This window comes from Gopherus evgoodei, chromosome 11, assembly GCF_007399415.2.
Source record: "Gopherus evgoodei ecotype Sinaloan lineage chromosome 11, rGopEvg1_v1.p, whole genome shotgun sequence".
Taxonomy (NCBI): domain Eukaryota; kingdom Metazoa; phylum Chordata; order Testudines; family Testudinidae; genus Gopherus; species Gopherus evgoodei.
Window position 1 is genome coordinate 37,092,742 of NC_044332.1, and position 24,694 is coordinate 37,117,435.

The window sequence follows — 24,694 nt, forward strand, 5'->3', positions numbered from 1 at the left end:
CCAGCATTGAAATGGGGGTAATTCTCCCCTCCCCACCTCAAGTGTAGTCATCATTTGTCCTATCATCAACTGGCTATCACAGTGGTTCTCAAACTTTGTACTGGTGACCCCTTTCACACAGCAAGCTTCTTGAGTGCGACCCTTCCCCCTTATAAATTAAAAAATTTTTTTGTATATAAAACACCATTACAAATGCTGGAAGCAAAGTGGGGTTTAGGATGGAGGCTGACCACTCACAACCCCCCACATATCACTACCTCCCATTTGAGAACCCCAGGAGCAGATGGTCATGCCGAGACCTGGTAAAAGTGGGGCACATCACAGGCTCAATTCAGGGAAGAAATCTGGGGGGAGGTTTTCTAGCAAGTTAGGTTTAAACACAAGACCTTAACAAGTTCTAACACATCCTAGCTCATCTCTCCTAAAAACCCACTCACCACAAAACCTCCACATGCACAGCTTTCCAGTTTAAAAGGATGATTTCAGCACACATGAAAATACTAGATAGACTAAGAATACAAAGCCCTTTCTTTTCAAGGTGGGAGTTTGGGGGACTACAAGTTACAAGGGCAGTGGAAGTGCAAGTTTTCCTATACAACCCTGCCAGTGTTACACAACATTGACCTACTATATTCTCCAATCCCCATGCAGACAATTCATTTCCTGGTCAACCCCTCCAGTTCCAAGTGTTGCGAACACTGACCAGGACTTTATTGAATTAAGACCACACATTTCATTCCAGTCAAATAGCATTAGAAGGGTTGCTTCTGGCCACAGGCCTCTGTTGAATGGCTCTAAATCCAATTACTTCTACAGCACTATAGGAAGATAAGAGATCTTACTGACACACTAGATACTAAAAAAAAAGATTTAATAAAAAGTCATGACAATTTACAGAAAATTAGAAATATTTTAATACATATAAATGCATTATCAACAATACTTTGATATACATAGTTAACATTTATGGATGTTCTTTTCTGAAACTTGTTTGAATGCAAGCTGTACAGTTTCACTACATTATCCTTTAAGCCTTTATCTGACATTTTAATTATAGGTTTAATTTCTGTTTTCAAATCTTGTGACATTATCCTCTATGGAAGGGTCACTTTTCTTCTATGATGGATAGACTTGCACCACTGAGTTCAGGAAAAAGTTATCTTAGCGGTACAGGAGTCAACCTGCAGCATCCACAGTAGAAAAAGAATCATTCAGATACATTAGAAAGTTAGCATACCCCAGACTGTCTTGGTATCACTATGTTCAAGCATATTTTTAAAATACAAGCTTTGATAAATGGGATCAGATTGATATTTAAAGGAATACTCCAGTGAAGTAACTAAATGTTATTTTATTCGCTGTACAAAGTGTCTTAAACACATAGCAAAAGACAGTAAGACAAGGCATTATGACATTCTGATGCAGGGAAGGACTACAACTTTTCCCTCCACCCATTAAAATACTGGAAACCAGACTGATTTCCAAAGTTTCTAGTGGCAAACCAAATTTCAGTCTCACTCTGCATCAAACTGGGCCCGCTGGGAAACAGGACAGTCCACACACAGAATGGAGGTGGCATTTTGTCCTGTTTCCCAACGGGCCCAGTTTGATGCAGTCTCTCTCTCTGTGTGTGTAAGTTGCAATGTAGAAACAAATGCCTGGTAACTATTTATCCTTGATAGCAAGGACCGCAAATTAAGATGGATCCTCTATTATAATCTGATTTTATCTAGCACATTTCATACTCTTGGTATCCTAAAGTACTTTACAAAGCAACCAATTAGAAACTTGTTCACAAGCATGGCAGCTACTGCTAGTTCAGCAACTGCACCAAATAAATTTGGGATCCACTTCAGATACTGGAACCAGTTTGGAGAAAGGAAAGTGTTGTCCATGAAAACAGGACAATCCTCACTCTTAAAAGTGCCTGTGTAAATATTACCTGGAAATTCACATATTCTGCTATACCATCTGTCCAACTGTTCTTTAAAGTAAATAGTTCATCTCCTTGTCTGATGAAACTAAAACATAAGCAATTGGAAGACAGTAAGCAGAAGTAAATTAATTCAATATTTTACATAAGCATACTGGGAAGCTAATTTCAGAAGCTTGGATATCCAAGCTTTACACTTAAAATGTTAAGAAAATCTCCAAAGCACATAAATCTACAGAAAAGACTGATGTTTTGTAGCTATTTTCTGGAGTCATCGTAAGTATCACCAATATATCAATCTATATATCTTACAACTGAACTAAATACTTTCCAGGAACTGTATACCTAGATACCCCGTATGTTCTTAGCACTTGAAGATGCTATGGGCAGGCTGCAGCAAAAAAATCAATGATCTAATCTAGAAAGTGACCCATTGTTGATGATGTGCATTCAGAAGAGGTTCCTCTTAGCCAGGGTTGGGAAGGTTACAGCAGGCAGGCACAAGCAATTTTCAATCTCTGGCTAAGAAAGCATGCTAGTCACCAAATGCAACAAGGGTATCTAGTACTCTATGAATGGTATAGAGAACCTTCTGCCTCAGTGCAAAACTACCTTTTCAACCTTGGCTCAACCTAGAGTGGGGGGAAATAACTAACTGTCATTCATTTAATTTGTAAAAATGCACTAAGTGAGATTTTCATGGTGTTTATAAACATGCCATCTAAAATAACTCTGTAGAAAAATCTCTAATCAGACTTATCACATGAGACATTGAAAACTAAATAAAATTAAGAATGACTCACACCAGTTTTCAAAGGCTGGATCTTTAGGTGTTCACAGGGAGATGTTGACAGGATTCAACTGGTGGGATTCTAGCATTAATCAAAATCCATATATTAACACTTAACAGCTGAAACTGTTTAAGTGAAATGTATTCATTTGAATTTTTCATTTTAGTGTAATTTAAGCAGACAGTACTGGCTGAGTTGTACTTGAAGACTACTTTCAGTGAACAGTAATAGTTCCAAGTAAAAATATCTACTAGTTCTTATTTTATCTGACTGAGGTTTTATTTAAAATAGGTACTAGACTCCAGTGTAAAAAAGGGCTACAATGGAAATATTCCCCACCATGACAACTTCAGGCCTAGAGAGATGAACACAGAAAAACAGCAAATATCCTAGACAGTCAAGGACTTGTGCAAAATAGAACAAGTTATTTTATTGTCTCCACATAAATAAAAGCGTTGTTTTGAGCTAAAATCCACTTTGAGTGATCCCTATTTGTTATAGGACATCCTAAGGAAAAAACTGCCTGGACAAGAAAAATTAGACTGGACCTACATATCCTGATGTGTCATTTCCTTTGCTAATTACTAATGCCATTAGAGAGCCTAAACTTTTGCAAAGGAATAGATCATTGTTCTCGTTAATAGGAGGAATGCTTTCATCTGCAATACTCTAGTGTCACCATGTTAAAAACAATTTTGAATGGTGGTCAAAAGGTTTTGTAGAAGCTCTCTTAACAGTGGGAAGACTATAGTCCACTGCTCAAATCACTGATCCACATATTATTGCAAGATACAAACAGTTGAGAAATGAATTATATAGAACTGCTTTCACACCCACAAAAAATATCTAATTCTGAGCAGCGAATGCTGTGATTTGCTAATGCACTTTTCTCCTAGCTAAGAAAAAGCTCAATACAAGTTAATAAAAAGGAGGGGGCAGGGAAATCTAGAAGGGAGTGAGTTGAAGGGTCATGATCAGATGCTTGTTGTACAGGACAAGTCTTACCTAGTCAGAAACCTCTGAACTGAAGAGAGATGCAAGACATCTCATTTTGTCAAGTTGCAGCTTCTCATTCAACCTGCAATGTAAATAAATTACTCTTACCTTGTTTAAAAAAAACACTACTATTCTAATTCATGAAAAATTTTTAAAGGCAAACCTTACCTATCTCATTGCCCTTCCTTTCAGGTCTAAATGCTAGACCTATTGATTTTGTGTCAACTCAAGTGGCTATCACTCAAGGAGGTTCCAAAAGGTGAAGAACTCTTGCTAGACTTTCTTCGATATTTCAGCAGATTTAACTAGCCTTTGGAAAGCTGCTCACTATCAGCATAGTATCTTATGCCTTCACTTCTCTGGAAGTTGAAGCTGCTGTTGCTGCTGCTGCCTTGTCATTCTTTAATTATGCTGACTTGTCCATACTCAATAGGCTGCTGAAGTCCTGTCTTATGAGTCCTTTGATCCATACTTTGCTAAGAAGTACATCCTAGGTTCTTAAAGCTGGTTAAACACTGTCTCACAGCTTACACTTTTCCATATTGCATACCACAACTAAGCTACCCCACCCACTTAGGAACAAGTCACTTGCAGACTTCAACCTGTTTCAAGTTGCAAACAAGTCTTGAAACTAATGTAAGTGTTACAGGGCAGCTACAGAGGCCTTGTTAAAAAGAACACTGTCAAGACTTTACCTCAGCCCATCCTAATTCTTTCCCTACAATCAGATGCAGATCCAGATCCAGGTTTACCCAACTCCTTGTTAACAAGCATTTGCACATGCAGGTCAAAGAGTGATCTAAATGTTGTGTGACTGCAGAACTCATCCACAATTTTGCAAGTATCCAGATCAGATGCCAGATTTGATGTACCTTTTAAAGTTTGGCCATTCTCTACACCTCCAAGGAACTCTATTTAAGTATCTCATTTAAGTGCTACTTTTTCAAACTCCCATCTCAATGCATGCCATTCTACTATAGTCTGGATTCATGCAGATACTGGACAATTGGGTTTTTTTAAAACTAGAGATAAAAAAATCATTTTAGAATATTCCCACAAGAAAAACCTGAGCAGATGAGAAAAAAAATCCAGTTTGGTGCCTACCAACCTTGACAGTGTTCCTTGTTTCTTTAGTATTCTGAAATTTGAAAACACTCCCATAACAATGTTTGGCAACATTGCTTAATGATTTTATTGATTTTTATTTCTTCTACAGCCTCTTAAATAGTAACTTATTGTAGTTTGACTGTTCGTAACTTAAGCCATTTCATAACATCTTTGAAGATGGATTCCTGTGCTGGAATTGCATTTACCTTATACTGCACATTGACTGAGAGGTGAAACAGGTGAGAGCAATTTGAGCATCACATACTGTCAAAAGTCTGGGGTTTTTCCTTCTACTGACTGTATCCCTACTCTTCTGAGCCTGTATGACAGAAAGCACTGCTCTGGCAAGAGTTGAGAGAAAAGTCAAATCAAGTTGAGGAAAGGGGTCATCAACTTCATCCCCCCATGCTGAGGTAGGACCAAGTAAACCTTGATAGGTTTTTGACCATCCTCTTTCTTAAAAGGATTTTCCAGAGCCTATTTTGGAAACCTATTCCAGAACTCAACTATTGTTATTGTTAAACAGGATTTCCTAAATATCCAGCCTAGATCTCCCTTGCTGCAGATTAAGCCCATTACTGCTTGTCCTACCTTCAGTACATACTGAAAACAAATTGATTACCATCCTTTTTGTAAAAACCCTTAACATTGCTGAAGACTTATTAGGTCCTCCCCTCCATGTTCTTTTCCCAAGACTAAACATGCCCAGTTTTTTTAGCCTTTCCTCATGTCAGGTTTTCTAAGCCTTTTATTTATTGCTCTCCTCTTAACTCTCCAATTTATTCACATCTTTCTTGAAGTGTGGCACCCAGAACTAGACAAAATGCTCTAGCTGAAGCTTATCAGTGCCAAGCAAAGAAGGACAATTAACACCATCTCTCCCCCCACCCCAAAATGTCCTACATGGAGACACTCCTGTTAATACACCCCAGAATATTAGCCCTTTTTGCAAATGCATCATTGTTGACTCATTTGTGATCCACTATAACCCCCAGATCCTTTTCAGTATTACTGTCACCTACCCAGTTACTCTGCTTGTATTCCACTTTGATACACCACCATCATCCAGTGTATCATATCTGAATTGATTATGGGCGTCTCTTAAGCAAACTGACACTGGTATCAAATCTAACCCAAACAATGGAACTAAAAAGACTTCCTGCCACTAAAATATGACCAAGTTTATTTTTAAATAACTCTAGATCCCTTACTTGAACGCATATCTTCAGAAGTAAAATACTTTAACTATGACAGTTTGCCCATCATCATGAGGCTTTTTAATGCATTACCTGAGACTGTCAGGGATTATACCTGTGCTACTCTTTGTTCCAAGTCAGAAGGATGTGTCCAGAAAAAATGCCTAGGGTGTGTACAAGGAAGCATATAGCCATTAAATTGTTTTACAACATATACCTATTCTCTCACTACAACAGCACATTCAAATGAAAGTTAATTCAAGAGAAAGACATCATGGCTGCTCTCTTCAAAGCACAATTTCATCCAAAAAATATCTAACTTCATACCCTAAGGTAACAGGCACTTGAGTTTCACCCTTTTGAGCTTTACAAGAATTTGAAAAAAGGTAAACGCAAGTCCATCTCCTCTTCACCCAGAACTGGAACAAGAGACTGCAGGTATCCCCTACATATCTCAAAATGAGACTGTAGGCAGTTTTAATGTAGCTAAAGAGAGTCTTGTTAAAATATTTATCATGCCTTATTTTCTTGCAGAGCCAGCACTAAGTAATACAGAACTACAAATTAAAAAATATGCACAAACCAAGAAGTAATTTGAAATTTTCATTTGAAAGTAAGCTTAATTCTAATCATTCACAAACACTAGTTTAAATAACTCAATCCTAATAATACAAAACTATAATGCAACATATGTTTCTCTATTTGCATATATATAAAGCTCATGTCAATGGGAGTTACATATATGCATTGAGACTATACCTCTTAGACTACAAATTAGCAGATGTTTCTACAGTTAAAGTTAACACAAAATGGTAATTGAGAAATTCATCAATCTTCTCCATTAACAAGAAACACCCTAAACTACATTTCTTTATTTTTGTTAAAGTCTGAACTAAATGTGGAAAAACTGAACTACACAAATATTGAAAAGTTAAAAATTCCTTAATTGGTTTTTATTCCTGGTACCACTACCACAATTTACAGGGCAATATACCTGATGTAATGAGGAAAAAAAAAAAAAAAAAAAAAGAGACAAAGCTACAACAGATAGAAGACCTCAGGAATGTACATCTAATTGACACTACATTGCATTAATCAATAGCTGCACTTTTTGCAAACTGTGGCTATGGCAGTCCTGAACAAGAAGGGTTCTCTGTTTAAGCTGCAGTAACTTTTCTGACTATGGATCATCGTTCCTTCTGTGGCAGATTTTACAGTTCCTCTAATGCATTTGGGACGACTGTCTCAAAGTAACCTGCAGCTTTCCTGACAACTCCTCGCTCTCTCTCTCCTGCTAAGAACTGTAGCCTGTTGAATACAGGATAAGAAAATTATTACTCAGTGAACAGCTGTATATTCTTCATCATCATCGTCATCTGTGTGTATGTGTAATATACCCACCCTTTTTCTGGTTCTGTTTAGAATCTTCGGCCACCATAGCCACCACTGCCACCTCCAGATCCGTAACCACCTACGAGTAACATATATATTTACGTAAAATTTCTTTGCAAGTGTTTAAAATTTTTTGCTCAAAAAAGAGAGTTATATTTACCACCATAGGGACTTCCTGAGCTTCTGCCACCAAAACTGCCACCTCCTTTCATGGGTCCATAGTTTGACTGCTGTTGCCCACTATAATTGCCAAAATCGTTATAGTTTCCACTGCCACCATAGTTACCTGAAACAAATTATTTATTTTTAATCATCCCAAATTTACCAAAGACAGCTTCAAACATAAAAACCTGAAGAACCCCACTGACTGGCCTCAGGTTGTATAGTTAAGCCACAAAAGTGAAAGGCAAACTCTAAACTGATAGTTAATGTAGCCCTCAACATAGAAGTTCTCTCTTCACCCCAAAAAGAAAAACATGAAACATCACTTCTGATTCAGGGGGAAGAAAGAAATGGGTCTTAAACTTTCTCATGAGGGAGAGGAATGTGGACAAGTTAGTGTTTATAATCAAGTCTTACAAAATTCTGGTCATATGGCTTGCCACAGCCTCATGCTAACCCATGCTAGTCCAACTTTCAATACCATCTTGGGAAAGAGAACATGTACTACCTTGTCTTTGACCAAGCATCCACACCATTATGTCACTCCTATTTCTACCTCCATTAACACAGAAAGTCAGTTTTTCTACTGAGGTACCTTAACCATAATTACCCAAAATTAACAGTTTTCCACCTGTAATTCAGTATCTCTTTAAGGCAAAACTAATAGTACGAACACAAAAATACTGCTTTATTAGTTGCTGAAAAGCATAGCTAGATGAAGGTTCTACAGTTAGAGATAACAGTTAAACAAGATGAACCCCTTTCAAGTCCTTGATAGCCGCTAACTAGCTACCAACCAGTCTCAGAAGAGAAGTTATCCAAGAAAACTGAAGAGAGCATCTCTCCTCCCCCTCCCCCACTATAGGAAAAACAAACTCTACCAACTCAGGCCCCACTCCTCATTCTATATCCAAAAAGGCCAGTTAAGTACAGGGCTAATCAAGCCATTAATGGTTAAGAATGTGCTTAACTGGGGCCTTTGGCCAGGTCTATATATAGAAAGTGCACTGATTTAACTAATGTTTCTTTAACCTAGCTGGTTTAAGTACTGCAATGCCGTTGTGGGGCTCTTAAGTCAGTGGAGGAGTGGCTTAACTAATATCACCAAGTTTAGCTAAATTTGTATTGAACTTAGTGGAAAGACATTTTGGTTATGTTGACAGGGCCTTCCTTATCTTTTGAAGCACTCATCCTTTGGCCATGTCTACACAGACCCCAGGGCTACAGGAGTGAGTTGTGGCATACATTGCCAGAAGTATATTAATGTGAACTAGGTAGCTTTATGCTCATGCTAGCAGAGTCTACACAAGGTATTTTACAGTACAATGGTTTAGTGCATACTGCAACTCAACCCCCATAGACAAGCCCTAGCTGGGCTTTGTGGGTATAGCTATAGGGGTATAGTACAATGGCAGAGTGCTCCTAGAATGAGTTCAGCTTCACAACTGCTTTTGCTGGCATATCTTATTCCAGACACCAAGGAATGTATGTTACATTTGGCAAAAAGCGCAGTTTTGTCAGTGTACCTGCATCCTACAGTAAGGATTTTTACCAGCACAGCTATATTGATCAGGGATCACTCTCCTGACCAATACAGCTATACTAGCAAGAACCTGTAGTGTACATCTGCTCTTCATTTCAATACACTATTATACAACCAAGAACACTGAGTGTCCTCATTGAAAGCTGCATGTATAGACACTGAAAAGTTGAAATATCGCCGAAGACACCCCTCTCTTCTTTACCCATTTATAACACACAGGGTCTTATTAGGAAAGCAACCTTTTGCTAATAGTTAACCTACATGTAATCCCTTTATTAATACTTAGCCTCAAACCATCAATATAATAAGCTTAATTCTCAAATATAGCTTACATATCAAGACAGTGGTAGCAACTAATTTCCTGACTTTTGCAATGTAATTAGTAATTTTGCATCCATTTTCTAATTAAAGAAAATGCAACAAACTGAAATACTTAGTGTTAATATTTAAATGTCTTATACAGACTCTGATGTTCAAACCTTGCTGAGGTCACAGAATGGAGGAAGGGAAGTTTCGTATCTTAAACTTTCTGGCTAAAATAGCAGTAGTGGAGGTTATGAAAGATTAAACTAAATACCTTCATGCCATGTTATACAGGATTTTGATATATTAAGTTGAGCATAGTCCTGGGAATTCTCTACTCCTCCTTGCTCAAGACCTCAGAAGAAAGTCTCTCCTCTATTTGCTACTCCCCCCTGCACCCCAAAAATTATGGTCATTGCTCTTATATAAAATTCCTGAGCAATGGAAGATTGTACAATTAAGTATAAACAAAAGAGTTTGCTTACCCCCATTGCAATACCCTTATGTTGATTAAAACCCTAACGTCTGTCATTTCTAGAATCATTACTATATCCCATAATTTTAGGTTCTATATAGTTTAGATTTGTGAGCTATAGGCTATATTTTAAAGATCTGCTTACCGCCACCAAAATTTCCTCCTTCGTTGTAACCATCGTATCCACCTCCTCCTCCACCACCACCACCACCATATCCACCACCTGGGTTTCCGTATCCTGGTCCTCCTCCACCACCACCATAACCCCCTCTACTACTGTAACCAGGGCCACCTCCATAGTTCCCACCTAAAAAAGAAAAATTAGTCAGTGTACCAAAAAAAACTGGGTACAGATTTAAGTAGAAAGATTACGTATGCTGCAACTGAAATGCTAAAGCTGCTTCAGCTACAAGAATATTCTTTGATAAATTAATAGCTAGGTAAGTCACAACACATTAGTCTATATGTCTGTACTAAAAGCAATAAAGTAGCTTTAATTATATTTGCATCGCTGCCAGGTTTTCTTGCTTTTATATGAGGCATACTGAAAAAGGTACAAATCAACATACCGTGCAAGGGACAAATCCTGCAAACATTTCTTTGGGAAGTAACTTTACACACAAGAGTAGACCAGTGAACTCAATGTGACTACTTTACATGTGTTTGGAAGATCAGGTCTAAAATGGTCTACTGTTCTATTTCCTCTATTGTTTTCAGAGGCAGAAGTCCCACTTACACATCTTGCTGATGGACAACTTCCAGAAGTTCTGTCCCGCCATGGGTTTGGATGCCTATCTAAACCCAAGTCTGCTAAGATTACAAGTTTATGAAATCTTTTACATATGAACCTCAGATATTGAGTCAACTTTCATGTAATATTGTCGTATCAGACCCTTGAGGTTTCAGCCAATAGCAGGCATAGGGACTAGAAAAAGTTAACTTTCATTTAACTGTTTTCACTCAATGAATATTTGACTATCATTTACTTAAATGTTGACAGTTTAAGGCTCAGTTTACACTCGGATCAGTTTCATTTTAACTAGCTTGCTCATCTTTAGGGAAGATGTAATTGCACTGGAAAAAAAATATCAAAGGATGTCATTCAACTCATATTGCACAATATCCAAGTAAACAATCCCTGCCAAAATAACCTCACTTTCCAAAGTCCAAAGCCAGTTCTGATCAAACGGTATTAGGATATGCTTACCATCGCCAAATCCATTATATCCATCACCACTCCCAAAGCTTCCACTTCTCCCACCACCACCACCGCTGCCGCCACCATAGCCTCCTGGACCAAAAAAAGAGGTTTTCATGAACAAATACAAGTCTGGTTGAGCCAACGTCTTATTTTGATGAAATATGAAAGTCTCAATCATATACCTCTGCCACCAAAGTTTCCTCCTCGGCTGAAGTTTCCACCACCACCACCTCCTCCTCCTCCTCCAAAACTTCCACGACCCATGAAGTTGCCTGAGCCACCCCCACGACCTACAAGATATTTTACATATATTAAATGAAATGCAAACTAATCTATGTAAAAATATCCCATTATGCACCACCCCAAACTCACCTCTCTGTGAGCTAGCAGTCTGCATCTCTTGCTTGGAAAGTGCTTTTTTCACTTCACAATTATGTCCATTTATAGTATGATATTTTTGAACTAGAAAACAAACAATTTTGAAATAGTTTCTCGTTTTCACTGTTCACCAGAACATGAGCTACACAAAGCTTTAGTAAAAACATAAGCATAGGTTAAAAGCAAAGATTACACTTTATCTTAGCTCATACAATATATTTCTTGCAGCTTGCTTTCAGTCAAGTATTTGCTTACTAATACATTCCATGCATGGTTCAGATCTGTGTAAAATCAGTTACACTATTTCAAGTAATTTCACATTCTATAATAGTCACATACCAACAATTTTATCAACTGTATCATGATCATCAAAAGTTACAAAAGCAAATCCTCTTTTCTTTCCACTCTGCCTGTCTTCCATGACTTCTATGGTTTCAATCTTGCCATATTTTTCAAAGTAGTCTCTCAAATTATACTCTTCTGTATCTTCTTTAATTCCACCAACAAATATTTTCTTTACTGTTAAGTGTGCTCCAGGCTTTACAGAATCCTAGAAGGTCAGAAACTATATTTAGTACTTAAGAAGTCATCAGAAATATAAATATATACTCAGTACAAATTAAGTTATGACTTACTTCTCTAGAAACTGCTCTCTTGGGCTCGACCACACGCCCATCAACCTTATGTGGTCGAGCACTCATTGCAGCATCTACCTCTTCCACACAAGAGTAAGTCACAAAGCCAAAGCCTCTGGAACGTTTTGTTTGTGGGTCTCTCATCACCTACAAGAGCATAAGAGACACAGTATCACCTTACTACATGTAGATATTTACATTGTTTCACAAACATTTTTTGATTTATGACAACTTACCACACAGTCTGTGAGCGTGCCCCATTTTTCAAAATGTTCTCTTAAGCTATCATCTGTTGTTTCAAAGCTCAGGCCTCCAATGAACAGTTTTCTCAACTGTTCTGGCTCCTTTGGGTCATGGCCCTGCAAAAACAAGACATCTTCTCAGCAAGCTACAACAAACACTTGTGTCCTGTAAAGTTAACAAGTTTGGTAGCATTATTAACAATTCTGAGTTTTTTTCATAACATATTTAAATAAAAAGCTTTCTGTTCACGTTTAACATTTGGTGAAGAATAGGTGTACGTAATTCCACTGGTTAGCTTCTTTAGTGATGTGTGGTTTTGTGTAGCAGGCTAGAACTTTGTTTTGAATTTTAGTATTACAAGTTTGGTCCTACCGATAGCTAGATACAAGAGTATCAAAAGTTTATTTTTAAAGTGTATCCAAATATCTATGGCATATTAATACTATTTGACCTGCAAGTCTCAGGAACTATATCCTATGGATTTCATTATAAGTGAGTCACCACTATACACTGGCAAATAACTTCTACAGGGTTAAAAATAAAGCAAGACATCAAGCCAAAAGGCACTGTCAAGGAACTGAAGATCAGAGTCTCAGTGGTCTGAGAACATGCTGTTTTGCTAGATTTAAGTGACCAGTGACTTGGGAGCCCACACTATAAAGGGGCCCAATTTTCAGACAATGGGGTCTTTCAAGATAAACAACCAAAAACTAAGATTTTTTTTAAAAAAAGAAGTCCAACACACACACACAAAAACAGTCACTTTTTGAGCATCTCTGCCCCTGTACAGAGGCAAACAAAGTTGTAAAGGCTTTCTTATAGGAAGCTTCAATTGTCTCTTTTGCCAGCCTGACTAGACAGCAACAATTCCATCCATCAACAGCCATTAGCTATGTTAGGCTGAAAGTACACCTCTACCCTGATATAATGCAACCCAATATAACATGAATTTGGATAGAACATGGTAAAGCAGAGCTCGGGGCGTGGGGGTGGGGCTGTGCACTTGGCAGATCAAAGCAAGTTCGATATAACGTGGTTTCACCTATAACGCAGTAAGATATTTTTGGCTCCCGAGAACAGTGTTGTATCAGGGTAGAGGTGTATAACAAAAAGCACTGTAGCCCCACACCTTATCCAAGAGTAAAACAAGGTCTTGTCTATATGGCAGAGTTGATCTGCTTTACCTGAAGGTGTAAGTTTAAGAACAGATTTTGTTCAATTGCTTCAAAAAGCTGCATGGACATGTGAAGACAGCTCTTAAAATGTGAATCTTATACAAATTAGTGAAGCAATTACAAGTATTTTTAAAGAACATTTAGGTAATGTTAGAACATGTTTCTAGGACTTATTTTTATAGATCAAATTTAAGACATTTTTGGAAATTTGAATTAAGTGTAAGCTTACTTTAGGTCTTCGTTCAAACATATTTCTAAAAGGCCACATTGTCAAGTATCTTGAAACACAGTCTAACAGTGCTGTGAAAAATTGGCCCCAAAATGCTTTCTTGAGCTGGGCCCATGAAACAAGGTTAAAGCTGGAGGAACAACTACTGTATTAGAAAGCAAAAGTAAGGAAAAGCTTGTTTCTACTTTAGTTGAGCTGAATTTTAAATGTGAGCTATTAAAATTAAATGCAGAGTTTAGTTTTCCACAGTGCAGCTTCTCAGGGCATTCTTTAACCCAGAGGTTCTCAAACTAGGGATTGGGACCCCTCAGGGAGTCACCAGGTTATTACACGGGGGAGGTTCGTGAGCTATCCGCCTCCACCGCTTTGCCTCCAGCATTTAAAAAAAAGTGTTAAATATAAAAAAAAAAAAAAAAGTGTTTTTAATTTATAAGGGAGGGTCACACTCAGGTTTGCTGTGTGAAAGGGGTCACCAGTACAAAAGTTTGAGAACCACTGCTTTAACAATACATTTTGAATTTTGATTAAGTTTAAAGACATAAGGGGTTTTCTCCTTCCTATCAGTTTCAAGCGATTTAAGCAATGAAGGAGATAACTGACTAAGTGCTGACAATGTACAACTTTTTTTTTTTTTTGCAAACTTACCAAATATTGTAACCACAGGTTTTACTAAAATTACACAGCAGGTTAAAAATTAAAGAGTGTTTTTCAAGTTGATTACATCTCTAAGCCTACTGGGCAACTCATACAACAGCTCATGTAGGAAAAGCAGAAGATGAATATTTTAATGTTTATGAAAGCACAGTCACAAAATAGGAAACACTCCAGAGTGGAGTGCTGGACAAGGCCCTGTGCACAATTAAAGCCCTACAGTGGGGATGTGCATGAGGGATCACTGCATCTGCAGGCTAATGTGGAACAGACACAGGGCAAGCTGAAGGATGGCTGATTGTACGTACAACTATATGGATCTATAGCTCACGAAAGCTCATGCTGAAATAAATTTGTTAGTCTCTAAGGTGCCACAAGTACTCCTGTTCTTTATATGGATCAAGTAACCCTGGCCTCAGATAGATGTGATCTGCCACTCCAATCTGCAAGTGGAGCATTCCAGTCCTGCTCTCAGGTTAGGGAAGGTCATTTGGCTTTTCAGAAAAAAAAACGTATTTCCCTTTGAATGAATGCAATATGGCTGCCTTGAAGGACAACATATTTATAAGTTATTTATTCAAGACTGCTTAGCAAACAAAGGCTTAAGACTGAATTTTGTACCACTTCTGGGAAATACTCAGTTAAGTGAGTTCCAAACTATAGTGCAAAGACAAATGGCTGGTGGTTCATGAAGAGCTGGCTCATTTTCAGATGAGAAAACTCTATAGATAGCCAAAAGCATCCCCTCCGTCCCCCCAGAATTAGTTTTATATTTTAAACAACTAAGTTACCATAAAAATACTATGTAATGGTTAAGTAGAAGGTGGAGGGAGGGTTTCAGAGGTCCTGTGACTACAAGAGGGAGACATGGTTCATGAAATACTTTAAATGGTCCAGACTGAAAATATTTTAGTACCTTTACGCCAAATACTTTAATTACATTTGTATTTAAAAATTGTAAAGGTTCAAGTTTAATCATGGTGTAATTACTGCTTCATAGTAACTGCAATATAATGTAATCAGCAGCATTCATAATTTTACATGACATATGCTGAAGAGTCAGTATTTAACCTACAACATGTTTTTTACATTTACATTAGCCAGCTTTGTTTGTGATTGTATATGTACACACACTCCTTTCCCTGCTGTGCCTGTCTGTTTTCAGTCTTAGCAGGCACTGAATTTACAGAAATAATAAGTAAAGGTCTTGAGTATTTCAAAAGTGCCTGCTCACAGTATTGGAGCAAAAGAAGTGTGAAGAAAAGCTCTCTCAACATGTATTTTGTTTGGCAGTTCAGCCTGCCAACAGAGAAACTGAGCTGGGTTCCTTTGTTAAAAGGGACCTACAAAAAGAAAAAGTAGACCTGATCCCTTTTGTTGTTCAACATGTATCAGACTTGCCATTTTAATACAAATAAGAGAAAATCAGGTCTTATCTATGCTCCAGGAATTTGACTGGAGAACAACCGAAAAGAGTCATTCCTGGTGGAAGGGAAATATTGCTATGTCATTTTCTCTTCCCTCCCTTCGCCCCCCCCCCCCCCCCCGTTCCTGCAGGAACTGCAGTCTTTCCTTGGGATTTCTTATGTATTGGCAAGAAGGAATAGATCTTGGTGTATTAGTTTCTCCTTGAGGCAGGAAATATTTTGCTGGGTACTGCACTCTCCTTCTGGTCATTCTCTCTCTTTTTTTAATGCAAGAGAGTTCTGAAAGGGGGCTGTTTCTATTTTAGAGAAAGCTCTCCAGGAAGATTTTTTTTCCTGGGAGTTCGTCGCTTGGGAAACAGTGCTACCTTGTTAAAGAATTTCATTCTCTGGGGACAGATGGCTGGGGTTTTCTAGAGGTTAGTTTCCTGGAGATGGGATCAGGATTGTCCCTCACGCGTGTGTGGGATGGACTGTGGTGTTAGTCTCCAAGATTGAGGATTATGCTGAATATTATACTCCTGTCAGCTACGTTCAGCCTGTTCTCCCCTGCCCCCCACGAGCAGATGGTTGCAATGGAGAGGAAACACAGCACCGGCGCTCGCAGCTCCTTGCATAGAGGAAGGGTAGCCTCCCCCGAGACCACACTGCGGGCCTGCGCGCCATTTCGCCGCGCCGAGACGCCTATTCAGGGGGCGCATTCCGGAACGGGAGCGGCCAGTCTCCGCTGCGACCCGCCCCAGGGGGCACGCTCCGCCGCCAGTCGCCTCCCCCACCCTTCCTGCAGTCTAGGCCAGCTGCCACGCTCTCTCGGCGCAGCGCTAACACGGCGGCGGTTACCTCCATTTTGTGACCGGACACGAGCCGCCGCGTTCACCCTCGCCTCAATATGGAGCAGAGAGGAAAGCGGGATCACGTGATAGGAGGAAGGCGGGCTAGAAACCAGCGCGCGCACCAAGCTGCCGCTTACTGGCAAGGGGAGGAGGAAGAGAGCCTGTTGCTCTTTCTCCTGTGGGAGCAGCATCTCTGGCCCCGTATGCGAGACCAACATTTTCTGTCTGGAGCCCCCTGGCTAGTTGTATTAAGCAGCCACAACAGGAGCGCTTGAGGGAGGGGCGAAATACAAGACATGGCCGAGTGCGAACAAGCCGCTTCCTTAAGTCTCTGTCTTTGCTTTGTACAGGCACCCCCAGATCCTAGCATTTCCACCTACATGTGGAAACCACCGCCCCGCAAGCCCGCACAGCACTCCATGACAATCCTACGCTTTGTCTGGAGACACCGAAAGTTAGCCACTGGAGATTAAAAAGCACTTAAATGCTTCCCAAAACGTAATTTGCTATTGCAGCTCCAACACCAGTTCACTTGTTTCATATTTAGAGCACAACAGCTTCCAAGAAACACTTAGATTTTAGAGTTTTCCCAGATTACTTACAGGTGCTGTTTTCACAGCCCCAGATATCAATATTCTTTATCAACAGGGGAAAAAACAAACAAAAAAAGAGACATGCAGATCAGAACGGTGGAGAAGCTTGTGTTGCCACCGACAGCATATACCAACTGATCTGCAGGGACCAACCCTAGCTAAGAATAAAATACTGCAGCTCAATCTCCAAGCCAATTCAATCCCTAAGTATTTCCAGAGACCAAAAATAAGACTGACAGTGACAGACTGGTGGAGAGACTTGTCCTCTGTAAAACTGGCTGCAGATGTTATGGCATTTTTAATCAAGAAAATCAGCCCATTCATGATAAATTTAGTAAAAGCCACAGGTTGTGATTTTTATACAATACTTTAACACAGTATCTTTTAAATTATAGGCAAGCATCTCCGGCCTTTCCTCTGTCATGTTCTTCTCCTCGCCCTGCTGAGGGGCCACCGACATCCACAACAGAATCATTATCTTCTGCACAGCAACTCTAATCTTGGCCCAATGAGGAAGGGGATGGAGGCTGAAGAGCAAGCCTGCCTTACATTCATCCCAATAGCAGCTCCTACATCCTGTAGGACTTAGCCCGGCTCCCTGCTCTGGATAGTGCAATCTATTACATGGAATCACATCAGCACTCAGGTTTGGCCTGGTCACTCCTCAGTCATGATGGCACTGTGACCCTGTGCCCATGTTGCAAAGCCCTGAATGGAGAACCAGGCCATAGGAGCCACCAATAAAGGACGAACGTGGGACAGACTTGCTCTGACATGCCCCATCCTCAGGGCCTCCCCTCTTCACCAGGCTGGCAGACCAACTCACCTAAAGCCTTCCTGCATGGAAGTCAGAGAAACCACATCCATAACATTTTCACCACCATGAAATCTGCAGCCCTAAAATGACCATTAAACTCGTTTTTCGCTTGTGGGTTCAGAGACTGAGCAATTGATGTTACTTTTTTGCATCTTTGGATAGAATGTAATAGTTATGGTATTGTTTTAAAAAGGTTTAAGGACCATTTTTGGTACAAAATAGCCTTATGCACAACTACAAAATGGGGAAGAAATGGCAAGAGGGTAGTACTGCTGAAAAGGATCGGGGGGAGGGGGATAATAGATCAACTTGAATGAGACAAGATGAAGAAGTTTAAAAAGGCTAATATTCTTGGGTGTATTAACAGGAGTGTTGTACATAAGACACAGAAAGTAATATTTCAACTCTACTTGGCATTGATGAGGCTTCAGCTGGAGTACTGGATCCAGTTCTGGGTGCCACATTTTAGGAAAGATGCAGGTAAATTGGAGCAAGTCCAAAAGAGAGGAACAGAAGTGATAAAAGGTTTAGAAAACCTGACCTATAAGGAAAGGTTACAAAAACTAAGTCTTTTCTCAGGACTAAAAATGCCAAGGGACCTGGATAGGGAAGTTGTCACTTTTACAAGGTATAGTCTCACTTCCATTCTCAGAGGTTGTAAGGAATTGTTCATTTTAGTTACAGATAGCTTGTCTTCCCTCTGACTGAGAGCAATGGAAGGAATTCTGAATAAGATCAAGAATTCATTAATTTACTGCTGATGCTCCTGAAACCATAAGCAGTAAAGCAGAAAACATCTCAATCAATAGTGAAAATTAGCATCTTTGAGGACATTTGTAAGATAAATTTTGTTATAGTAACAGAATAGAAGTACAGATTTTATCTCATTCTACAGGATAGACTCTGAGAAGTAATAAACTATAAATAACATTTTAGCAAACAAGTTTGTTGCTTGGACCCTGTTTTGTTTCGGTATTTGTAATGCAAGGGATGGGAGTGTCTAAACAAGTTAACAGAGCAGAGCAGGCATGAATGCTGAAGAAGTGTTGTTAAATAACTCGCATTGAAACATTCAGACAGACAAGACTCTTTCATCTACCTGTATAGGAGAACCAGAATGAACTTAAGAAATAAAGGAAACACTCTACCTGTGAAGATCTTCTTCCTTTCCTCTTGTAGTCTTCAATATCTCTCTCCTCTTTGATCCCAGACATTTTCGAAGGATGCACTAACTCAGTTGCTCCTTTTAACCTAGGAAAGGAGCAGTATGAGTCAGTATTTACCTCTGTGGGTCTTTTTCTTCCCCATACGTAAAGAAAAAGCCTTTCCATGGGCTGGAACAAACAAGTGGCTTTACTAAGAGGGGCAGGGTATGGCAGTGGAGTAAAGCTCTATTAAAAAATAATAGAAGAACATGTTATGAGACAGAAGATGGAAGTGTAGAGGAAGAGTGATGCAACAGGATTTATTTTTTGTCTTTAACCTTTAGATTATTTTTAAGATAGTTACTCTAACTGCTAGTTGGGGAAGTGAGGTCTGAAAAAAGTTTCAGTTGATTTTTAAAGCACCATGAAATCTGACTGCTGTTGCATAGCTATCACAGTCAACATATGATATTCATCTTACTACATAAAATTTCATTTCTGGTCTTAGATTCTGTTTCTGATATCCTTTAAAGGAGTGGTGGGCAACCTGCAGCCCATCAGGGTAAATTGTTGTCCAGCCGCAGGTTGCCTGCCACTGCTTTAAAGCCTCCAATATTTAACAAATATTGTTTATTAACAGGATTATTGAGTAGGTTTCCCTTGTGTTCTACTCACTGAGTAAGTAGCCTACAAGACTGGAGCACTATAATGCGGGAAAAACCATTGCCATAACAGCAAATATTGCTCTAATGCTTTACTTTAGACATTAATGCAAGTATCCTCAATGCCACTGTGGGTTTCTGCTAGTTCAGAAAAGTCCAAAACTGTGGACAGCTGACCACTAGTGATCTGTATGTGGAATACAACTGGTCACATGGTTTTGCCTCATCTTTGTTTCCCGTTGCAAGTTTAATTAAAGCTAAAAACCTGTAACATTTTTAATATCCGTCTTGTAAGCAATTGCTTACAGTTACCAAGGGCACATACAGTCACAAATAAGGGAAGTAGTCAACAAGACAATCTTCAAGATTGAAAAGTGACTGAACTCATGTGCTAGATCAGCGGTTCTCAGACTGTGGGTCGGGACCCCAAAGGGGGTCAGGACCCTTAATGGAGTCCCCTGGGTTGCCATTAGATTTGATGGGGCCCAGGGCTGAAGCTGAAGCCAAAGCCCAAGGGCTTCAGCCTTGGGTAGTGGGGCTCAGGTTATAGCCCTCCCCCACCCCCCTGTGGGGCTAAAACCCTTGGACTTTGCTTCCCCCATTTTCCCCCAGCCCAGGCAGTGGGGCTTGGGCAGGCTCAGGCTTCTGTCCCTCCTTGTGAGGTTATGTAGTAATTTTTGTTGTTAGAAAGGGGTCATGGTGCAATGAAGTTTGAGAACCCCTGTACTAGATTATTGTCCTTTAACAAGTGAAAGGCAGCATGTCTCCTCTGCTCCTTGGCTATTTCAGTTAACACTGAAGTTTAGGCCCCCAATTTCCTCTACACTTTTAAATGAATAGCTGGAAACAACTGCACACAGATTTAGTCAACATCTTTCTAGTCACCAGACGAAATTTACAGTATAATCTATTCAACAGTGAAATATTCTAGTAAATGTATTCCAAAGTGAGAGTAAAGTATAAGCTGAAAACACAAGGCCAGTTTCTCTCTGCCCTGGTGATAATTCAGTCAGTTTACTAAACCTAGCTTTTATATATTGTCTTTTACAGGATATATATAGATCAGTGATTTCCATGTACTTTTTTTTTTTTATTTCAGCCACTGAAGAATATCCTGGGAAAGGCAGAGATGCCAGTTAGTAAGAGTCAGATGTACAGTTCTTCATGGGGCAAGAAGTAACAATAATCTAAAATTAGCCCATATCCCATTTTGTTACTAATATAGGAATCCCCAATAAAGGGAAAAATAGTTTTAATATTGTATGTTGGTTTAAGATTTAATTCTAACATTCGGCAAAATATAGCAATGTAGAATCTAGTAAATCAGGAGCAATTCTACGTTTATTCCAACAATGGTATTTGAAAAATGTGATTAGTAAACCAAGTAACTGCTTGACCATCACATATGCAAGTTACCAAACTGAACTATTAGCTTTTTAGATAGACAGTCAAAACGTTTAATGTATGCATTATAAAAGCTGATTCTACATTGAGAATGAACTTTTATTCTGTAAACTAAGAAGAGACAAGATTTAAACCAAACTTTAATTTGATCAGATTTTAATCAATATTTAAACATTGTGATTTAAAACAACCTATCCTGTTTAGAAACAAAAGCTTTTATAGGAGCATTTAGAAAGTACCATCAGAGCTTCTCTATTGTCCTCAAATGCTGTCTACCTCAATGCTAAGTTTTGTGCAGCTCCATGTATGCCATTTCAGAGGTGAAAGTCAATTTCTCTCTCAAGATTCCTCAGAGCAGGTGTTAGAAAAAATATGAGTCTATTCCTTGCTTCTGAAGAACATAGGAAATTATGGGTAACTGGAGGAGGTGGGTGGTGAGACCAGGAATTGGAGGCAGTCAGGGACTGCCAAAGGGGAGGATGGGTAGGTTTTGATGCACTCAAGCACATGCCTGGAGGAGTTGTTAGAGGTGTGGGAGATTCCCCAATCTATTCCCACTTTTAGACCTCTACTGTGCCTTTTTAAGGTTCTAAATCCCCTCACTTTCCTATCAGCAGCTGTTGTCACCACTAGCTAGGCTCTATGCAGGCCAGCACTAGCAGGAGGGGTGGAGAAGGCTGCCTGAAATCTGGTACCACAATGAACACAGGAGACCAGGAGGAACTACTACTGTCTGCTTAGAGCAGAGGTGGGCAAACTACAGCATGCGCGCTGGACTGTCCTGCCTGGCCCTTGAGCTCCCGGCCAGTGAGACCAGCCCCTGGCCCCTCCCCCGCTGTCCTCCCTTCCTAGCAGTTATGCCACCCCACGGACAGCGCTCTGGGCGCAGGGTTGTGCGCACCTGCCAGCAGTGCGTCTAGTTCTGGCCAGGCAGTGCAGCTGCCAGACATGCTATTCTGAGTGGCATAGTAAGGGGGTCGGGGGGGTTGGATAAAGGGTGGAGGGTCCCAGGGGGCAGTCAGGGGACAGGGGGGAGGGGGGCTGTTAGAGTGCAGGGGTGTGGATAGAGGTATGGGGATAGGGGGGTTGGATAGGTGTGGGGTCCCAGGGGACCTGTCAAGGGGCGGGGGTGTGGACAGGGGTCAGAGCAGTCAGGGGACTGGGAGCAGGGGGGGTTGGATAGGGGATGGGGTCCTGGGGGCAGTTAGGGTCAGGGGTTCTGAGGGGGGAAGTTGGGGGCAGGGACCAGGCCGTTTGGGGAGGCACAGCCTTCCCTACTCGGCCCTCCATACAGTTTTGCAACCTCCAACGTGGCAAAAAGTTTGCCCACTCCTGGCTTAGAGGCCAGTTGAATGCATGAGGTATCAACTGGGATGCAGGCAGGCCTGATAGGCTTGCAATAAGCAGAAGTGCCAACATGCATGACACTGGGCAGTACTATGTCTACAGTGCGTTTCACAGAAACTTATGGCACTGCATTTAAACACAGCTGTAGTTAAGACAGTTCTGACAAGGATAATATATTGCAAATGTATCTGAAGAAGATTCCTTTAAAACATTGTTTCTAGCTCGGTTTTAGTTCTGTTCATGACACTATGTAAACGGTTTACACTGTTGCAGACAACCCATTCCCAATGTAAGCAGCATTATCACTTGTGAAGAGCAGGAAAATATTTGATACGGTACACCATGGATTTTCAAGCTATATTAATCATGATCCACACTGTTCAACGTCAGCAGGACAGCTCCCCTACCATTTGCAAACTGTTCAACATCCTTAAGGCAATTAAAACAATCGCTTACACAGAAAGTTATTCTGACCTGTTATGCTACTGTCTGGATTTTCTTCTCTGCCTCTTATGCAGTAGCAGTTACTAATGGAGGCAGCCAGGTTCTCCCTTTCTTCTAGTTGCTTTTACATGCTTCAGGCCTGGATACCTGAGAAACGGAGTGGTGGAATCTTGCTGTGAGTTTTTACTGAGCAGGGATACCCACATCCCTCCCCAATGGATTGAGAAAGGAACGGTTGTGCAATAGTTCTCTCCAACAGCTGGGGCATTACAGGATCTTCCATGGGTAGCAGTAGGATCTGCTTTGTATCTTATTCTCAGAGTAGGCCGGATCCAAAAATCTACTGAAGTCAATGGGAGTCTGACTGACTTCAACGGGCTTTGGATCAGATTCCGTAGGAGAGACTCTTCCTTTGTGTCTATTCCCAGACTCGTGGCAGCTGCATGTTGTTTGTTTCTGGTGGCTGGGCCAGACTTCGGCTTTAGACGTTTGTCTCTCCCTGGGGACAGTGGGGATTGTGTTGCTGTAGGTGCAACTGCCAGCCTATTCTGGAGGCGTCACGTATACCAGTCTCTCCCCCAGTGAGAAGGATGGCATTTTGCGGTTGTCTCTACCGGGGGGAGGATGGGAGACCGCAGGGTGGCATTTTGCAGCTGTGGGTTGGGGGTTGTTTATCGCTCCCCATCCCCGGGCTTAGGCTGGAACAGCCGCTTTCCCGGGTGCCGACTGGAGAGTGTTTGTCGATGCCGGGAGAGGGAGCACTGCTGGAAATTACGCCCCTCCCTTGGCTGCGAGCGGGGGGGATTTTACTGGGGGGCCCGGGTCTCACTCTCCACCCCCACCCTCCCTGCGGGGGAGATATTACGAGCATTGCTCTTTCCTGGCCGGGCCCATAGTGTGAAGCTCCCTCCCTCCCCCCCCCATCCCCGGAGAGTAGAGTGCTCACGAGGCGGCAAAATGGCGGCCGCAGCCCTGTTGCTTGAGGGGCTGGAGTATGAAGCGCAGCCCTCCCCCCACCCTCGGTCAGTGCGCTATTTCGCAGAACCGAGGCGGCTGGCTCGGGGGAGGGGGGAACCGTTCGGAGGAACTGGGGGGAAGTAGGGCCGTTTTGCCGCCAGCCTGCCCGACACACCCAGCTGCCTACGCTCCCGTCCCAAATCCACCCGCCTGGAGCCCGGCCGGGCACGAAAACAGCGCGCGGGGAGGCGACTTCACTACCCCTCCTTCGTGTCTGGCCAGACAGCAGCCCCGCTCCCTCCACGCGGCACCGATTACCTCCATTTTGTGACCAGGCTCGTTTCCTTCAGTTTCAAATTCAATATGGAGCCGAGAGGGAGAGGAGAGGAGGGGTCACGTGAAAAGAGAAGGCGGGCCCGAGACAGCGCGTGCGCTCAGTAACAGAAATCGGCAGTTTTCGCGCGCGCGGGGGGGGGAACACACCTCGTTCTGTCAACCCCTTCCCGGTCGGAAGCTGGGGAGGGCGGCTCAGGGGGATCCCGACCCGTGAGGGGGGAAGGGAAGCTGCTGTATGAAGTGACCACAGCTGGGGGAGGGGGAGGCTATACATACAAGACAGAGCGTGGGAAGGGGCTGGGAGACGAATGTTCCCTGTCCA

The 24,694-nt window shown here is 41.2% G+C and overlaps 1 protein-coding gene across 10 annotated transcripts; it reads right to left on the reverse strand.

Annotated features, from left to right (window-relative positions):
* Positions 1-896: 896 nt before the first annotated feature.
* HNRNPA3 (heterogeneous nuclear ribonucleoprotein A3) lies at positions 897-24,461 on the reverse strand. Of its 10 annotated transcripts, XR_004002703.1 has the most exons (16): positions 24,355-24,461; positions 23,110-23,226; positions 19,226-19,328; positions 12,349-12,471; positions 12,113-12,259; positions 11,817-12,027; positions 11,472-11,561; positions 11,282-11,389; positions 11,106-11,189; positions 10,044-10,205; positions 7,576-7,701; positions 7,425-7,494; positions 3,889-7,331; positions 3,730-3,802; positions 2,737-2,805; positions 897-2,021 (listed from the first exon to the last, which is right to left on the reverse strand). XR_004002703.1 is itself a non-coding variant. In XM_030580933.1 (13 exons), the coding sequence occupies exons 3-12, from the start codon at positions 19,289-19,291 to the stop codon at positions 7,442-7,444; spliced, it is 1,170 nt and encodes a 389-aa protein (XP_030436793.1). In that variant the 5' UTR covers positions 19,292-19,328; positions 23,110-23,226; positions 24,355-24,461; the 3' UTR covers positions 897-3,802; positions 7,425-7,441. The 10 variants fall into 10 exon arrangements, 1 of the variants encoding a protein (XP_030436793.1); XR_004002705.1 differs by lacking the exon at positions 2,737-2,805; XR_004002702.1 differs by having other exon boundaries at positions 897-2,805.
* Positions 24,462-24,694: the final 233 nt, after the last annotated feature.

Coding starts and splice junctions, on each gene's coding strand:
- HNRNPA3 (XM_030580933.1), bottom strand. CDS start 19,291: ATGTCTGGGATCAAAGAGGAGAGAGATATTGAAGACTACAAGAGGAAA. Junction 12,260..12,348: donor GCACGCTCACAGACTGTGTG/GTAAGTTGTCAT, acceptor ATGCTCTTGTAG/GTGATGAGAGACCCACAAAC. Junction 11,562..11,816: donor TACAGTTGATAAAATTGTTG/GTATGTGACTAT, acceptor TTTGTTTTCTAG/TTCAAAAATATCATACTATA.